This window comes from Panicum virgatum, chromosome 5N, assembly GCF_016808335.1.
Source record: "Panicum virgatum strain AP13 chromosome 5N, P.virgatum_v5, whole genome shotgun sequence".
Taxonomy (NCBI): domain Eukaryota; kingdom Viridiplantae; phylum Streptophyta; class Magnoliopsida; order Poales; family Poaceae; genus Panicum; species Panicum virgatum.
The window spans coordinates 41,384,255-41,403,416 of NC_053149.1; the positions used below are offsets into that span (position 1 = coordinate 41,384,255).

Genomic DNA, 19,162 nt, shown 5'->3' on the forward strand with positions numbered 1-19,162 from the left:
GTGGGTACAGGTGTACAACCCCTGCAGGGTGAAAACTATATATATAGCCGCGTACTTGGTCACGTACAACTCTTGATCTGGCACCACACTGTAGTTAGATCCACATATACTTTTCTACCTTCCTCTAGTCCACTTTTCTGCTCGGATAGCAGCTGAGGTGCGGGGAGAGGGAGTTCCCGCACCGAACTTGGGTAGTTGTTGTAGTGGAAGTTAGTTGACCGGGAGTCCGGAGTGCCGGAGCTGCCCGCATCTGATGGAGAATGGATGACTTATTATAAATGCTTGCATAGGAAACCACAGCCTTTCCTTGGCATTGTTTTTACCTTTATGCATCCACATATTGCTTCATGCGGATGGTGACGTGGACCTATCCCATCCTTGGGGATAGATTGGGTAGATGCAGGGTATGACTCGGAGTACGATAACAACGACGACGGGTTTTACGACTGAAGGCGTGCTGCACTCACGGATGCCTGTGGAGAAGAGGATTCCCGGAGGAGGACCAGCATGAAGTCTTAGTTACCTTTACGCTTTCTGTTTGCACCTCATTTAGCCCATCGGGCTTGTTATCGGAGATTATTACAATTATCCCGAATGCTGTAATAAGTTAAACCCATGAATGTTTTGTAATCGCTGGTATGACTATGATTTCTGCCTGAAATGAGTTCTGTATATGATAGCGACTGATCCAGGGACTATCACGACAATACAAGGAGTCGGGTTGCCCTTTCGGGAACCCGGTTCGTTTCATCTGCTGCTTTCTGTATTCCCATCGCTAGCGCTGCGCGCACAGCTCTAGCAAGAGCAGGCCTCCGGAACCTCTGCTCGCTGAAGGTTTTTGGGGAGCGTCTTGACGCGACTGCTCGCTCCCTGAATGACTACTTCGCCTACATCCCGGCGTGAACGAACGACTACTTCATCTACTATCTGGTGACTGTTTGTGGGACTGCACTGCGAACCTCTTCCTGCATCGATGTCGTTCGGCTACTTTAGGCAAGGCCAGTCGAATAGAATGTCTATTCCAACTGGTAATGGCTCAACCGGTGCCTCCAGCACTGGTCCCGCCTTGGGGTACACTCTAAACCTATTCTGGTTTAACATTTTGTTCATGCTTATTAGTAAGAATAACATGAACACAAGCACATTCTTTGTTCACACATTATCACTCTTTTATGCCATGAAATTGCTAGTAATATTTGGAATTAAAATATACCGAAAATTGTCTAGTTATCTAACAATCCAAAAACCTGATCTTGTTAATAGGCTTTCGGTATCTAGCTTTGCTGCAACAATCAAACCACCACCTTTTGATGGTTCAAATTACAAATGTTGGCAAGAGCGGCTTATACTATGGTTGACAGTGCTGAGAGTGATGCATGTAAAAGAGGGTAAGCCTGAACAGTTCACTCCAGAGGAAGGGAGTGTGTTTGATGAGGCTGATACCCTCTTTCAAGGCTGCGTCATTAGTGTTCTCGCTGAAAACCTGGTGGACTCTTATGTCCTACTGCCAACTGGCAAAGAATTGTGGGATGCTCTTGAGGCTCAATATGGAGTGTCTGATGCCGGCAGTGAGTTGTATGCGAAGGAGCAGTTCCTTGACTATAGGATGGTCGAAGACCGTTCTATAGTGGAACAGGCTCATAAAATACATACTCTGGCAAAAGATCTCAAAAATTGCAGCAAAGAGTCCCCATATGTGTTACCCGATAAGTTTGTGGCCGGAGGTATTATCTCTAAGTTGCCACCTTCTTGGAGGGACTTTGCTACTTCTCTAAAACACAAGAGATAGGAGTTCACCATAGATGGACTCATTGGGACTCTTGATGTTGAGGAGAAGGCGAGAGCAAATGACATACGTGGGAAATGAGTTGGTGGTGCTTCTAGCGCTAATCTTGTTTAGAAGAACAACTCCAACAAGAACAAGAAAAAGCCACTGCAGAGCCAACCAAAGACTAAGCAGACAACCACCTTCAAAAAGAAGAAGAAGAAGGGAGCTTGCTATGTGTGCGCTAGTACGGAACACTTTGCTGCAAAGTGTCCGAACCGCAAAGGCAACGACTCCGCCAACATGGTCATTAGCGAGCCTGGAGGAACATCGGGGTACGGTAATTTATTACCTACAGTTCTTTCAGTTTTTTGTTCACCCGAGTGGTGGGTTGACACTGGTGCTAATATTCATATTTGTGCTGATGCTTCTTTGTTTTCTTCTTACCAAGACGGCAGGACTTCCTCCTTGCTGATGGGGAACGGATCGCATGCGCATGTTCTTGGTGTTGGTGCGGTAAATCTGAAGTTTACTTCGGGGAAGACCGTGCAGCATGTCCCCACCATCAAGAAGAATCTAGTCAGCGGCTCTCTACTGTGTAGAGATGGTTTTAAATTAGTCTTTGAGTCCAATAAATGTATCTTGTCTAAGTTTGGTACTTTTGTTGGGTAAAGAAAAGATTATGAAAGCGGAGGCTTGTTTCGTCTTTCTTTGTCAGATGTTTGTAATAAAGTTGCATACAATATTGTTAACGTTGATGAAACAAATGTTTGACATTCGAGGCTTTGTCATGTTAATTTTGGTTGTATGATGCGCTTAGCTAATTTGAGTTTAATTCCAAAGTTTACTTTTGTCAAAAAATTCTAAGTGCCATGTATGTGTTGAATCAAAACAAACTCGCAAGCCTCATAAGGCCGTGGAGGCGAGGAGCTTGGCACCCTTAGAATTAATTCATTCCGATTTGTGCGAAATGAATGGAGCGTTGACAAAAGGTGGTAAAAGATATTTCATGAGTGTGCCAATAACCAAGAAACGTAAATTTGGACCTAAAATTGTGGATTGTATCTTTCTAGGTTATGCTATTCACAACGTTGGGTATAAATTTTTAATAGTGAAATCTGGAGTACCTGACATGCATGTTGGTACTATAATGGAGTCCAGAAATGCTACATTTTTTAAAACATTTTTCCCATGAGAGATGGAACAAGTTCATCTAGGCAAGAGTTCATTGAGGATGATAGCTCTGCTGAGCCGATAGAACAAAAAGAACCTAAACTTGTAGAAAATCCTGAGGAGGATAACAATGATGCTCCTAGAAAGAGCAAGAGACAAAGGACTGTAAAGTCTTTTGGTGATGATTTCATTGTATACCTCATGGATGATACACCCAGAACCATTGAAAAGGCATATTAATCTCCTGATGCTGACTATTGGAAGGAAGCAGTGAGGAGTGAGATAGATTCTATTATGTCTAATGGAACCTGGGAGGTCGTTGAACGTCCTTATGGATGTAAACCAGTTGGGTGCAAGTGGGTGTTCAAGAAAAATGTAGGCCAGATGGTACTATTGAAAAGTACAAAGCTAGGCTTGTGGCCAAGGGTTATACCCAAAAAGAAGGAGAAGATTTCTTTGACACTTATTCACCAGTTGCCCGATTGACCACAATTCGAGTGTTACTTTCCATGGCAACCTCTTATGGTCTTCTCGTTCATCAGATGGACGTTAAGACGGCTTTTCTCAATGGAGAGTTGGAAGAGGAGATCTATATGGATCAGCCAGATGGGTTTGTATCAAAGGGTCAAGAAGGAATGGTTTGTAAGTTGCTGAAATCTTTATATGGTCTCAAGCAAGCGCCTAAGCAGTGGCATGAAAAGTTCGACAGAACTTTGACGTCTGCTGGCTTTGTTGTGAATGAAGCTAACAAATGTGTGTACTATCGCTATGGTGGGGCTGAAGGAGTGATTTTGTGCTTGTATGTGGATGACATACTGATCTTTGGCACTAGCCTTAATGTGATTAAGGAAGTCAAAGACTTTTTATCTCAAACTTTTGAGATGAAGGATCTGGGAGAACCTAATGTTATCCTTAATATAAAGCTGGTAAAAGAGAGCAATTGTGGGGTGATTCTTACACAGTCTCACTATATGGAGAAGGTGTTAAGTCGCTTTGGTTATAGCAACTATAAACATGTCTCAACACCATATGATGCCAGTTTAATTCTTAGGAAGAACAAAAGGATAATGCGAGATCAGCTGAGATATTCTCAGATCATTGGTTCATTGATGTATTTAGCTAGTGCTACAAGACTTGACATCTCGTTTGCTGTAAGCAAACTGAGCCGGTTTGTTTCAAACCCGGGAGATGATCATTGGAAGGATCTTGAAAGAGTAATGCGCTATCTAAAGGGGACAATGAACTATGGAATTCACTACACCGGGTACCCAAGGGTACTAGAAGGGTATAGTGATTCAAACTGGATTTCTGATGCTGATGAGATAAAGGCCACAAAGTGGATATGTGTTTACACTTGGTGGTGGAGCTGTTTCCTGGAAGTCTTGCAAGCAGACCATCCTAACGAGGTCAACTATGGAAGCAGAACTCACAGCATTAGATACCGCCACTGTTGAGGCTGAGTGGCTTCGTGAGCTCCTTATGGACTTGCCGATAGTTGAAAAACCGATACCGGCAATTCTAATGAACTGTGACAATCAAACGATGATTGTCAAGGTGAACAGTTTAAAGGATAACATGAAGTCATCTAGACATGTGAAAAGGCGGTTGAAATCTGTCAGAAAATTGAGAAACTCCAGAGTTATAGCCTTGGACTATGTTCAGACGGCTAAAAATCTGGCAGATCAATTTACAAAGAGTCTTTCGCGGAATGTGATAGACAATGCATCTATGGAATTTTGCTTGAGACCCATGTGAGTCATTCTATAGTGGAAACCTGTCCTATGTGATCGAAGATCCTGTGAAGTAGGATGGTGAAACAAACTAAAATCTGACTGAGAGAAGAGAACCTTTGTGAAAAAGGCTCATTCCGTGTATAAGGTGCATTTCTCTTCTAATCTGTATGGCAGGTTGGTCTATACCTTAATGCGTTCTAGGTGGTTTCTTTAAAATAAATGAGTTGTTTTCTTGAAACAAAGATGTTGTCCTACAGAACATCTGAAAGAAACACACCTATATGAGTCTAACTGCTGGTCATGGTCTATGAGAACTGGGTATTCTCTAGAAACTCATGAAGGGCCTGGAGTATGACTTATAAGCTCCAAACCGCGGGGATGCTTACGCAGCCTAGTACCAGTGTAGGGCTCTGGTCAAACTTGTTTGCACAAGACTGGCAATTCAAGGCATAGTCTATTGTACAGTTGTGAATAAGTGTAGCCTTTGTCCTAGATGGAAGTTCAACTTAACAGTCTCTGTCAAATACTGGTATATCAATGAGCGAATGAGAGCATTTCTCTGTCAAATACTGGTACAAAAACGTTGATTTGTCCCGGTTGGGAAACCGCTGTTGTCCCGGTTTCCCAACCGGGAACGCCTGTCCAGGACAAAAAGGGGTGCCCTTTTGTCCCGGGTGTGGCAACCGGGACAAAAGAGGACCTTTTGTCCCGGTTGGTAACACCAACCGGGACAAAAGGTGCAGCCAGCGCCCACGTGGCTGGCGCACCCTTTTGTCCCGGTTGGTGTTATCAACCGGGACAAAAGGTCTCTTTTTTTCATGTTTTTCTTTTCTCAATTCTTTTTCTATTTCAATTATACTTTTGCATTTCAATTAAACTTATGTATTGGAATTCGGTGTGTATGATCTCCACTAATATATACATATATATATAGTTACTTATATAATATTTGTCCTAGATAGTTTTCATATATAAATTAATTCACTTATATATATATATGTATACACATATCTATACATGTGAATTCCTTTACATATGAAAATGTCTAGGACCAATATTATATAAATATATATATATATATATACACATATATATTATTGGAGTGCTTATATATATAATACATACATACTCCATCATATTTGCATAAGTATATTCGTTCTTATATTACATAGTAGAATTCGCCTTTTGGAAATTTAATACATACATACATACATACTCATAAATAGAAATTTAATACATAGACACACATATATATTTACATAGTTATATTCATTCTTAATTACATATATACGCGTATATTGTCATATTTACTGTGATTGTCAATATTAGATATTCCATCATAGTAGAATTCGCCTTTTGGATCGAGGACTTGCTCAACAATAAATCCGGAGAATTGTTCTTGAATCGCCATAATCTTTTCCTCCGGTATGAGTTTATTGCGCATCTCCCCGACCTATGGAAAAAGGGGATAATTAATTTTGACTAATTAAAATACGAGTTCAAATATTAACAAGTTTTTTTACTTACTTCCTCCTCCCAATCTGTCCAGCCCTTTGGAGGACCTACCAGACCATGGATGTTCTCGCATACATAGTATGCGCACAATACAGTGCCTGGTTTCTGCCTCATACACTTTAAGAGAGAAGAAATTATTAGGTATTTACATGAATATATAATAAAACTAATGAATCGTGTAACGAATCATCCAAGCGCGTACCGGAAAATCTGTCTTGATCTTCAATTCCTTGTCAAATTTGCCTGGATGATTTTTAGCGAATTCTTTCCAAACCCTGTGCATGATTAGAACAATTATAGTCAAGTAACAAAGTGATTCAAATTATCGGTCATGAACGGAGTAGTGGTAGAATTACTTTTTCATCATGTTAAGAAGATTTTCGTATTGTTCTGGAGGTCTCCTCAATGAGTCCATAACCACGAGTAGGCTCTTCTCGGGAATTATGACAATTAGGACAAAGTGTTCACTGCAAGATTATACGGAGGCAGTTCTTGGTAGTTAAGGTTTAAACAATTCGATTATAGAATAGAAAGAGTTAGACGGAAGGAATCACTCACGCAAAGTTGTAAGGAAACAATATCATTTGCTTGTTGTGATGAACGCTTATGTACTTGAACAAGTTTTGGAATATGTCATCGGGATTGTCCCGTAGAAGCCTCCAATTACAAGTAATTGGGTCGATGAAGCCGAGGTGAGAGTATCCCTTTCTTCTGCAAGTATGTATCTCCATTCTACATGATACCGAATAAATCAAGAGATCAGTATGTTGAACCTTGCCGAGACAGTGCTGCTCTTGGGGAGTTTTGCGGAGATGCCGGTCTTGGAGAGGCATGCTGAGATGCCGGTCTTGGTGTTTGATCATCCGACTTTAGGACAATGTAGCGCTTATCCCATAGGATGTAGCCATGAATGGCTTCTGCTAGTGTCCTCTCCCCATCGCCTCCAGGAATATCAAGCTCGAGCGTCTCCCAACCCTGGCACACCTGCTCCACGCCAACTCTTGTGTATCTAGGCGGAATTTGCTGCCCGTGGTACACGTCGCCTGGTTCGGTTGGCATGGCGGTACCGTACGCAACAGTGAACATTAAGTTCTTAACGGCAGTCTGCAGGTCACAAGGTGAACAGTTTAAAGGATAACATGAAGTCATCTAGACATGTGAAAAGGCGGTTGAAATCTGTCAGAAAATTGAGAAACTCCAGAGTTATAGCCTTGGACTATGTTCAGACGGCTAAAAACCTGGCAGATCAATTTACAAAGAGTCTTTCGCGGAATGTGATAGACAATGCATCTATGGAATTCTGCTTGAGACCCATGTGAGTCATTCTATAGTGGAAACCTGTCCTATGTGATCGGAGATCCTGTGAAGTAGGATGGTGAAACAAACTAAAATCTGACTGAGAGAAGAGAACCTTTGTGAAAAAGGCTCATTCCGTGTATAAGGTGCATTTCTCTTCTAATCTGTATGGCAGGTTGGTCTATACCTTAATGCATTCTAGGTGGTTTCTTTAAAATAAATGAGTTGTTTTCTTGAAACAAAGATGTTGTCCTACAGAACATCTGAAAGGAACACACCTATATGAGTCTAACTGCTGGTCATGGTCTATGAGAACTGGGTATTCTCTAGAAACTCATGAAGGGCCTGGAGTATGACTTATAAGCTCCAAACCGCGGGGATGCTTATGCAGCCTAGTACCAGTGTAGGGCTCTGGTCAAACTTGTTTGCACAAGACTGGCAATTCAAGGCATAGTCTATTGTACAGTTGTGAATAAGTGTAGCCTTTGTCCTAGATGGAAGTTCAACTTAACAGTCTCTGTCAAATACTGGTATATCAATGAGGGAATGAGAGCATTTCTAGTGTGGCTTGAATTTCTTGGTGGGGATTGTTGGAATTATGGGCTTGGCCCATTTATTCAAATCAATGCAATAAAAGAATTTAAAGCTCACCATTAAATGCTAGGGAATCAATTGCTTAATTCCGTACCGGGATTTGAGGAGGATCTCAACCGACTTAAAGGGTGGACCTCATGTACACCACTTGTGAAGCCGGTAAGAGGAGGTCGGTGAACCACGCGCGCGCGCGCTCGCTCGCCTCGCCGAGCCGGGCTGAGGCCGAGGCCGAGGGCGTGGCGTGGCGTGGCGAGGCGCGGCGCGGCCGGACGGGCGGTGCGTGTGTGTGGCGCGGCCGGACGTGACGTGACGTGCAGGTGCGACGTGATGTGCTGAGATGAGAGAACGTTTTGCTGTTGAAAGCATTAAAACAGACACAGTAAAACATTGGCATTAACAGGTGAATGATGACACAGAATAAAACCTTTGTGGTTAATGAGATTCCTGTGACTCAATTACGCCAGTAATTGCTGCTCATCAAAGCCCATTATGACGTCCAGGTTCGTTGAATCTGAGGCACCTCCACGCCTATATAAACTAGACCCTCCTCCACTCATCCTCACAACACAAGCACTCTTACTTCAGGTACTCCTGCTTAGGAGACCTCTCCCTTCTCCCTCTGCTGCTTTCTGCATTCCCATCGCTAGCGCTGCACGCACAGCTCTAGCGAGAGCAGGCTTTCGGAACCTCTGCTCGCTGAAGGTCCTGCATGGGACGCAGGCAATCAGGTTTTTGGGGAGCGTCTTGATGCGACTGCTCGCTCCCTGAACGACTACTTCGTCTACATCCCAGCGTGAACGAACGACTACTTCATCTACTTCTTGGTGACCGTTCGTGGGACTGCACTGCGAACCTCTTACTGCATCGACGTCGTTCGGCTACTTCAGGCAAGACCATTCGAATAGAATGCCTATTCCAGCTGGTAACGGCGCAACCGGTGCCTCCGGCACTGGTCCCGCCTTGGGGTACACTCTAAACCTATTCTGGTTTAACATTTTATTCATGCTTATTAGTAAGAATAACATGAACACAAGCACATTCTTTGTTCACATATTATCACTCTTTTATGCCATGAAATTGCTAGTAATATTTTGAATTAAAATATATCGAAAATTGCCTAGTTATCTAACAGTCTCGGTTTGACTTGTACTTCAAGTGATCAAGTCCTCTACTGATGTGTTCATACTGGATTCCACCTTTTTTTTAGCTCCCGTCACCTTCAAACTAGTACTAGTGCCCTACTTGCTCTATGTCTAGACCGAAAGGAAGAAATCTGTATATGCGCTTCAAGGCTGTGAGCTGGTTGCAGACATGATGGCATTCTTGTCACTTTTATGCTTTAAGACCACGTTTTCAGAGAAAGTAAGATTCAATGAGTTCTTTGGATCAAAGAAAAACTGAAATTCTGAAAGGATTTGGATCCTATAAGTGTTTTTCTGTTCTTATGAATCCTTGAACAGGAGCCAAAGCATGTCAACTGGCACATAAATAGGAACTGGCATGGTTTTTTTTTAAGGAAACATGAGTGGCACTACTAGAAAATATGCCATGGGAACCGGTTGGAAACGGCCTTAGGCACCGGTTTTCCAACCGGTTCCCCCAAACCAAGACCAATGGCGTCACCCTAAGACCCCGTATTTTTCACCCGGTGCCTTAGACATCCACTGGTACCGGTTGGAAAGACCAACCGGTACCACAGAGGTTGCCACGCTGACGCAAGCTGGCAGCCCCTTTGGTACTGGTTGGTCTTTCCAACCGGTACCAATGAGGTTTCTCCTTATTTTCCCCAAATCCAGTTTTGTTTGTTTTATTTATTACTATTTATTTTTTTATAATTGCCATGTACTATACGTTTATTGGTCGTACGTGTTTGATTTCACAGAATATTTGAAACTAACTAAAAGTCAAATACGAGCATATAATTAAGCTAATTAGATAAACTAATATATTTACAAATATACAAACATCAAGGCATCACGTTTAGAAATATTTACAAATGTACAAGTCATGTTTGTAGTCCAACTACTGGGCCCCTCAGGACGTCGATGGAAGTCCTCTATGGATGTGACCGTCGTGGTAGAACTCGCCTCTAGGATCCAGGATCTCGTTCAAAATGAATCCGGCGAGATGCTCGCACATGGCGTTGATCCGATCGGTAGAATAACATTCATCCCCCATTTGAGACATCTATCATTTAGGAAAAAAGGACTGATATATTAACATCATGTGTGTTAGTATAATTATGAAAATATACTAGTGAACAATTTGTACGTACTCTTATGTCCTCATTAGTAGACTTCCCGCATGGAGTCATGATGTGCAAGAATTCGCATACGTAGTACCCGCACCAATCAGTTCCTTTTTTTTGTCTCACACACTTAAGGAGAAACAAATAAATTACTCAATTTAGAACAAAATTGGGATTACTTAACTAGACAAATTTTTGTGAATCAACATACCGGATAATCCATTTTAACGTTCAGTTCGGGGCTTCATTGACCACGTCCTTTGTTCGTTTTCACAAATTTTTTCCAAACCCTGTGCTCAAAGTTGTGTTTGATATTCAAGAATTGTTATTAACAGAAAAATAATTTGATTATGCAAACTAAACTTACCTGTTCAAGGGGTCTATGATATGTTAGATTGCGAACTTTGGATTTCTCATTGAGTCAAACACTACAAGACTGCCGGTCTCTATGGAAAGTATGAGTAAAATCCAATGATAACTGCAGATATAGATAGGATATATACATACATGTATTAGACGACTTAGTATTTATTTAGAAATATAACAGAGGATTGAGTCGACCAAGACTTACCCATAGTTGTATGGTATGTATATATAGGACTTGAATTTTGCCTAGTCAAGGAATCGTACATGTTTTGGCACGTGTCCTTGTAATTTTCGTTGAGCATTTTCTGATTGACTAGCAATGGAGACATGAAGCCGAGCTGATGGTGCCATCCATGTTTTCGGCTTCTTTGAATCTCCTGTCTAAACGATACAATAGAAATTATATAATGCACACAGATAATTATGTTCTTGTTAACAAAATGTATTAATGTAGAGGTAAGTGATACTTATAGAACCCAAATGGTGATGATAGAGGCGTCGAGGGCTTGTCGATGGTAAATGTGATATAAATCTTCGAAGTACACCCAGAAGTCGTCCTCCCCGCGGAAGAAATTATGGTCACGATACTTGACTAAAATCATTTTCCCTTCGTCATTCGACATTCGCAAGTACCATCTATGCAAATTGAACATCTGCGTGCCTAGACTTTTCTCCTCTTCCTCGGTGATAAAAGGTTTTCCATGCTCGAATGCAGTAAGAATGAGAGCAACATGGATATCTGCCTCCACTTGTCCCGTTTCCTGCTCTACCGTTAATCTAGTTTCAGAAAAAAAATATCGCCGCATGTAGGTCCGCCTGGAGTTGAACATCCGTCGGGTGTAGGACTGGCAACCCTGGCACCCGGAGGGGCTCGAGTTTCAGCAACTCCTCGAATCCCTTGTCAGACAAACCATTTGATGCTTTCCATTGCAACAATTCCAATGTGGTACCCAACTTCTTTTGGCCTTGTTTGCATCTGGGTACAACAATGTTCTGTAGTCCTGCAACATACGCTTCAGATCTCTCGATTCCTTTTCTGTTTCGCAAACTTCCTCAGCTTCGTGCAGCATCTGACCTAGATCATCTTCTACATTGTGTCCTTCAGCATCTTCTTCAGGCTCACCCATTGCAGTGTCATCAAAAAAGGCACCGTAATTGCCTGCAAAGTCAGGAATTCTGTCCTCTTCTTCTTCATTATTATCCAGCATTATTCCTCCTTCTCCATGCTTGGTCCAAACATAATAGTTCGACATGAAACCACTACTGAACAAGTGACTATGGATGGTTCTTGATGATGAGTATCCTTCTCAATCTTGCAATTTTTGCATGGACAGCGAACGAAACCACCGTACTTGTGGTTCTCAGCAACTTTTATGAATTCATGCACACCATCGATGAACTCCATTGAACGTCGGTCCGTCATGTACATCTATTGCTGACTCATCTAGGTTCACATTTCATTTATTAACATCAAACGAGTGTCAACATAAACCATTTTTAAATAAACATTGGAAGTAATAATAATAAATTGAATGAATCAATGATTGATTACGAAACAAATTAAATTGGAGTGTCATCAAAATTATATATAAATATATATATTATGCCTGCCTAATATAAAAATAAAGTAATCCAAATTCTAACTACATATAAATAAATTGTTTTCTTATACCTAATAATTTATATAACAATAATATAAAACCATAAAACTAAATCGGGTCCAAAAATACATCTACAAATATTTATCATGTGTATAAACTAAATCAAGTGCTAACTACATCTACAAAATTAATTTGCAAAAGTATTGAAAACAATGTTACTAACCTTTAAAAAATTTTGAAAAAATTCTCCCCCTCCACTCACTCAGCTGCCATGAACAGTGAGTTCACGGCAGCTTGGAGGGGGGAAGGGGGCGGGGTATTTATAGTCGGGGCACAAAGGCACCGGTTGGTGCTCAACAACCGGTGCTAAAAGTTAAAGTTCAACACCGGTTAAAGGTACCAACCGGTGCCTTTGTACAAGGCATGCATTGGCACCGGGTCTTAGATTCACCCGGTGCTAATGTCTACTCTAAAGGCACCGGTTTGTGCCATTATCCGGTGTCTTTGATGCATGGACCAATTGGAACCGGCTCATGGTTTCAACCGGTATCTTTGATATTCAATTAGTACCGGTTTCTGGCGCGGCGCAACTTTCCGGCTCTTGGCACAGGCCAAGAGTACCGGCTGTTGTTGCAACCGGTACCAATGCCTAGTATCAGTACCGGTTGCAACATGTGCTGGTACTTTTGGCCTAGATTTTTGGCTCGTTTTCTAGTAGTGTGGATTATCCTCCACTGGTGGAATTGTAGTCCCAGCTTCCACTGGTGAGATGCTGTTGTCGACCGAAACCCACCGGCGAGCAACGACAGGCAACACGAAGAGCCGGGAGGTTGCTAGGGCGCCAGAGGCACTGCTCCCTCGTCGACGGCCCGCAATTTCTGTCACGCGCCCGGAGGATGTATGAAAACCGGGCGTGCCACCTGACCTATACCCGATCAGGAGGGTGCAGACGTGCTCCGAACAGTTTCCTGCATACAAAGACACGTGTAAACGTAAGTCCGAGCCATGGTCGGCTCCCCGGGACGACTCTTGCATCGGCTTTGAAGAGCCGATCGAGTCCCGGTGTCAGATGGGATCTGATTGTATCCAGATATGATAAATAGAGCAAATCACTATAAAACTGCTTCAGTTAAATCTAATTGATCTAATCCACGATAGTAACAGCTTCACTGCTAGATCGGAACATCCTACACGTGACTAGGCCTAGCGAACATAACAGACAACTAAACCACAACCCAAAACAGAGGCCTAAGAACTAGCAAGAGCCGATTCCCGGAACAATCCCTATCAAGGCTAAGATAAAGCATCTACTATGCCACCGGATCATCCAATCCGTTTGCAAGGCCTAACCTAGCAGATATTATGCCAACTCTTAAGATAAGAGCAAACCATAACAGATCAGATCTACTAAACATGAAAGAAGCAGGGTGTTGCCCCTGTGCGACTAATTCTATGCGATAAGAACTAGCAAGAGATTGAAACGTGACTGCACAGAGACAACATGATATTCGCAGATGATAAGCAACGAAGCACAACAGATCTACTAAAAGCCATGCTACGAACATCATGATAACTAGTACTACTCGCCATCAAAAACGCTTCAGTACGAGTAATACCAAGGTAAAAGCAAGAACAATACTGCCCAGATCGCAAGAAGCGATCAGGGCAGCATGACACTTACTTGGATGGAACCCTAGGATTAGGGGTGGCGATGCGCCGAGAGTTGTTGTTTGCGAGTCATGATGACGCTCTCCTCATGAATAACAAAGGATACATATTTATAGTCCGGAGACTTGGGAAACAATCTAAACTAATCTTGTCCCGATTGGACTCTATCTCTAATCTTAAAGATACACGGCCAATGTGGCCCAGACGCTCACGCAGAAGCCGATTTACAAGCCTTCCTCATCTTTTGCTTTAGGCCCATCTTGATTTCGGCCCATAAATTACCCTGTTAATTTATGGCGATAACAGATGCAGAAACTATTGTTGAGCTCTTGAAAACCTCAATATGTGCAGCATCGACTAATTGCTAGTAGTTGATAGGTATAAGTAGAACCTGCCGGCCTCCTTAGAGCAAGTATTATGATGGGTGAGTAGCTGGCTCTACGTGGATTAAAGAGAAATGAAGAGAGAAGAGAACAGGCGACTCACTACGCGTCGGCTGCAGCAGGCGAAGACGCGCTTGGCTGAAAGGCGATTGCACTGAATAGCTGTGGGTTCCGCCACTACTGCGCGCGCCTCGTCGCCGACAACAGGCGAGCAGCAGCCGAAACCATTAGATTTGCTCTTACGCACGAATGGCAAAGAACGCCAAGGTCCAAACTCCTATGTAATAATATGTTCTATATAATTTCCAGAGAAATTCAGGCATAGGCTCACTATTTTGAAGACTATCACTATTCTGAAACTTTCTTATGTCAATCTTTCTCCTCTAGTAAGTCCACGCAGACTATCACTATTCTGAAACTCCTATGTAAGTCCACGCAGATGTCATGGAACCAATCAATTTGTTTGTTTGATTATGGTGGGTGGCGGTTGTTGATTTATTATGAGAGAAAAGTATTACTGGTTGGTTGGCGGCTAGTGGCTGGTACTGATTTAGTGTGAAAGAAAGAAAAGTACTGTTGATTAGCTGACAAACCAAATGACGAGTGAAATTATGTTTTGGAACGGTGCCTTTTGCATTGCAGCAGTGGTAGGCAGGTAGTACTCGTTGCACTACGACGATCTTTCTCCGGTTCTCGCGCACGGGGAGCCGCGGCCGTTGCGGAGGTCCGGTTCGGGCACCATTTGTCGCCGTCGCCTGCGGCGAAATCAGCGACGCCGCGTGTGTCGCCGGCCCGGCGCGCCGCCCTCTCGTCCCGGCCCCGCCCCGCTTCCCGGCCTCGAAACGCCACCCACCGCCCCCGCCTACGATGCGACACCGCCGTACCGCGTCTCCTCGCTCGGTCCCCATCGCCACTTGCTTGCGGTGTCCGCCCGCTTCCCATCCGGCCATCCCGTGCCCGCCCACCTTTGGCCACCGTTACGGCGGCGTCCGCGTCCGCGTCCGCGCACGCGAAGTCGCGAACCCGGCCCACGCCGCGCCACGCCAGCGCTCTCGTCGTCTCGGCATGCGGAACATGCCCACGCCGCTCGCTGCCGGCCGGCTGCTCCCATTGACCGCGCGCGCCGCTCCGCCGGTGGTGGTGGCCCCCGCTCGGTCCACGCGGTGTCGTGCCGCGCCAGCCTACCCCCAGCGCCACCCACCCGCCCCGCCGCCCCCGCGGCGCGAAACCGCGTCATCGCCGCGCGCCCCGCCGCGCGCCCCGGCACGCACCCCCACGCGTGCTGTCAGAGGGAGAGGGGCCGGCCGCGAGCCCGCAGGTCGGTCTCCCCTTCCTTCCACCGCTTTCCTTTCCTTGTCCAAAAAGCAAGCCCGCCGCGTTCACACCGCACCCCGCCAAAAGCGATGGTATTTATATCCACCCCTTTCACACCAGTCTCCCCGACTTGCTACCTCCCCAAATCGCCGCACGGCTCTGCTGCCGCTTCCGCGCCAATCGCTCGCTCGCGGTGCCTGGCTTGGCTTTGACGCGCACCCACCACCGTCGCGCGAGACCGACCCCCGGGCAACCCCCGACCGTGCTCCGCGATCGCTTTGGGTTTGTGAGCGCGTGTGGTGGCCTGGCCGGGTCGTATATGAGATCCCAATCCAACGGCCGCCCACCAAGCAGCGGTCGGGGAGGAGGCGGTGCAGGTGCAGCAGCTGGGGAAGCGGCAGGGGACGACGACCTCGCCTTCTACTACTCCTTCCTCCAGGACGCCGCCGCGGTGCCGCCGCCGCTCGCGCTCGACGACCCCGCCGCGATGACCAACGGCCGGCGCCGGAAGCCGCGCGGGCCGGAGAGCGCGGGGGGCGAGGAGGAGGGCGCCGCCCCCGCGACCGCCGCCAAGAAGGACGGGAAGAAGCGGTCCATCGCCCGGATACTCACCTCGCTGGCGGCGTTGGAGGCGGAGGAGCACGCGGACCGCGCGGGCGCGTCCGGCCGGGAGCTCGCGCTGCTCGAGTCCAACGCCGACGCCCGCTCCCAGGCCATGATGGACTACTACGCCAAGATGGAGGGCAGCTTCGACGCCGCCGCGGACACCGAGGCCGCCGCCAGGTCCAAGCGCTCCAGGCTCGCCGCCTCGGCCGCCGCGGCCGCCGTCGTGGCGGCCGAGGACTCGGCGGCCGCGGCGTCGAGCTCGACGCCGGCCGCGGGGCAGCAGCCGGCCGGCCACCACCAGCGCCGGCTCTGGGTCAAGGACCGGTCGCGCGCGTGGTGGGACAAGTGCAGCAGCCCCGACTACCCGGAGGAGGACTTCCGGCGCGCCTTCCGGATGGGCCGCGAGACCTTCGACATGATCTGCGACGCGCTGGGGTCCGCCGTGGCCAAGGAGGACACCATGCTCCGCGCCGCCATCCCCGTCCGCCAGCGCGTCGCCGTCTGCATCTGGCGCCTCGCCACGGGGGAGCCGCTCCGCCTCGTCTCCAAGCGCTTCGGCCTCGGCATCTCCACCTGCCACAAGCTCGTCCTCGAGGTCTGCGCCGCCATCAAGTCCGTGCTCATGCCCCGCTTCCTGCAGTGGCCCGACGACGCCGCGGCCGCGCGCTTCAAGGCCGCCTTCGAGCGCACCTCCGGCGTGCCGGGGGTCGTCGGCGCCATGTACACCACCCACATCCCCATCATCGCGCCCAAGATCTCCGTCGCCGCCTACTTCAACCGGCGCCACACGGAGCGCAACCAGAAGACGTCCTACTCCATCACGCTGCAGGGGGTGGTCGGCCCCGACGGCGCCTTCACGGACGTCTGCATCGGCTGGCCCGGCTCCATGCCCGACGACCAAGTCCTGGAGAAGTCGATGCTCCACCAGCGCGCGGCGGCCGGGATGATGCGCGACTCGTGGCTGGTGGGCGGCGCCAGCTACCCGCTCACGAACTGGGTGCTGGTGCCGTACACGCACCCCAACCTGACGTGGACGCAGCACGCCTTCAACGAGAAGGTGGGCGACCTCCGGCGCGTCGCCGTGGAGGCCTTCGCGCGGCTCAAGGCGCGGTGGGCGTGCCTGCAGAAGCGCACGGAGGTGAAGCTGCAGGACCTCCCCGTGGTGCTGGGCGCCTGCTGCGTGCTCCACAACATCTGCGAGCTCCGCGGCGAGGAGGTGGACCCGGCCATCCGCTGTGAGCTGGTGGACGACGAGACCACGCCGGAGAACCCCGTGCGGTCCGAGGCCGCCAAGCGCGCCAGGGACGGCATCGCGCACAACCTGCTCCACCGCGGATTCGCCGGCACGACGTTCTTCTGACTGGCCTCTTCCCTGCTGTCCTGCTCTGGGTTTCTCTTGTTTAAATTGGTAGTACAAAATTCAATACAACTGGTGCAACAGGTTGCCAGCCATACTCTATGCATTATTCTTTTAGGCAGTCTAGAAGATTTTGGTAGGATTGATGCCATTACCTGTTCATTGATCGACTAGTAGATGTGGAAACAACCAACACAAAGGCCTTGTAATTAATTTATTTAAGGGACGGTGATGTAAACATCTTGTGAAAAATTCTGGGCAGATGTTGCCCCAAATTTTTCATATTTTGCAATATATACATACAGTTTAATTCAGATAAAAAGGAGTCAGGAAAGATTGAAGAACATTTCGTTTGCGTGTTCTACGATTTGATTTCAGCAGCATGGGCTCGAGGCGCCAACCATTAATACAGTAATTTGGTATCAGGGCGACTTGTCTATTGCAACCCACCCTCGCCGCGGCTATATATCGTGCGCGACAGAACTACGATCCATCACCCGAAGCGGCCAACATATGGTCCATCACCTCCTCCAACTCCGGTGAGATTCGTATGGGATTCCGATGAGGTTAAGGTTCCAGGTTCGGGGTTGCCGACAATAGAGGGAGGGCTAGTGGTGGCAGACCCCGGCCAGCGTGGAGCTCCAGCGGAACCTTAGCCCGCCCGTGCCGATGGAGTGGGGGAGGGGCTAGGTAGCAGGCAGTGGACGGCGGGAGCCGGAGGTAGAAGAAAGGACGAGAAAGAAGATAGAAGCCGCTCGTAATTCCTTCGGGTGATGGTTTCGCAAACCATCAACCAAAGCGACACCGAGCCGTCCCCACCCCTCCCCCCACCACCACTCCGTTGCAGAACGGCGGGTCAGTGCAAATGTGGTTGTTTGCAGCACGCCTCGTCTTTCTTGCAACGAAATGTGGATCTATCCTATCGACACCCATACTTATCCACGCACACTTGGTTCAATATTATGATACGATTAGGGGTGGTAACATATCATAATTCTAATGATCTTTTTACAATCAAACTTAATCATTATATATTTTAACTTAAAAATTATATAAAATTAGAGTATGGTTCTTTTAGAATCCGATTTTAAGATTATGTAGGCTAAATTTTAAGTCCATTTATTTATACCATCTCTAATTATGATGCGATATGATCTGCTAGCGGTACCCAAGCCTAGCTGGATTGCTCGCTTGACGGCCTGTCCAATCGTTCTGAACGGAGCCACTTGCTCACTTGATTGCACGTTAATGGTTGTACTAGGCGCGCCGTACAAGCGTAATGGCTCACTGGTCTAGCTCCATGCACCGAAAATGTCTCGGGGCTCAAGTGTTGGAGTCGTTCAACCCAGCTCCTCCTCCTCGCTCAGTGCCTAGAGGCAGGGCACGCTGTGAGCCCTAGGATAACATCATCTTGCAACTTTGGTGGCATGAGATGTTTCTCGGACAAGCCTCGCAAAAGTCCTAGGATAACATCATCCTGCAACTTCGGTGGCCCCTGGCTGGTTGATGGTTGTGTCCGAAGAACGAGTGCTAACTGCTAAGG

The 19,162-nt window shown here is 46.8% G+C and overlaps 1 protein-coding gene across 1 annotated transcript; it reads left to right on the forward strand.

The window, feature by feature from the left end:
• Positions 1–15,768: 15,768 nt before the first annotated feature.
• LOC120673986 (protein ALP1-like) lies at positions 15,769–17,941 on the forward strand. The gene has a single exon (XM_039955049.1). It carries the CDS (start codon positions 15,976–15,978, stop codon positions 17,620–17,622), a length of 1,647 nt encoding a protein of 548 aa, XP_039810983.1. The 5' UTR covers positions 15,769–15,975; the 3' UTR covers positions 17,623–17,941.
• The last annotated feature ends 1,221 nt before the right edge of the window (positions 17,942–19,162 follow it).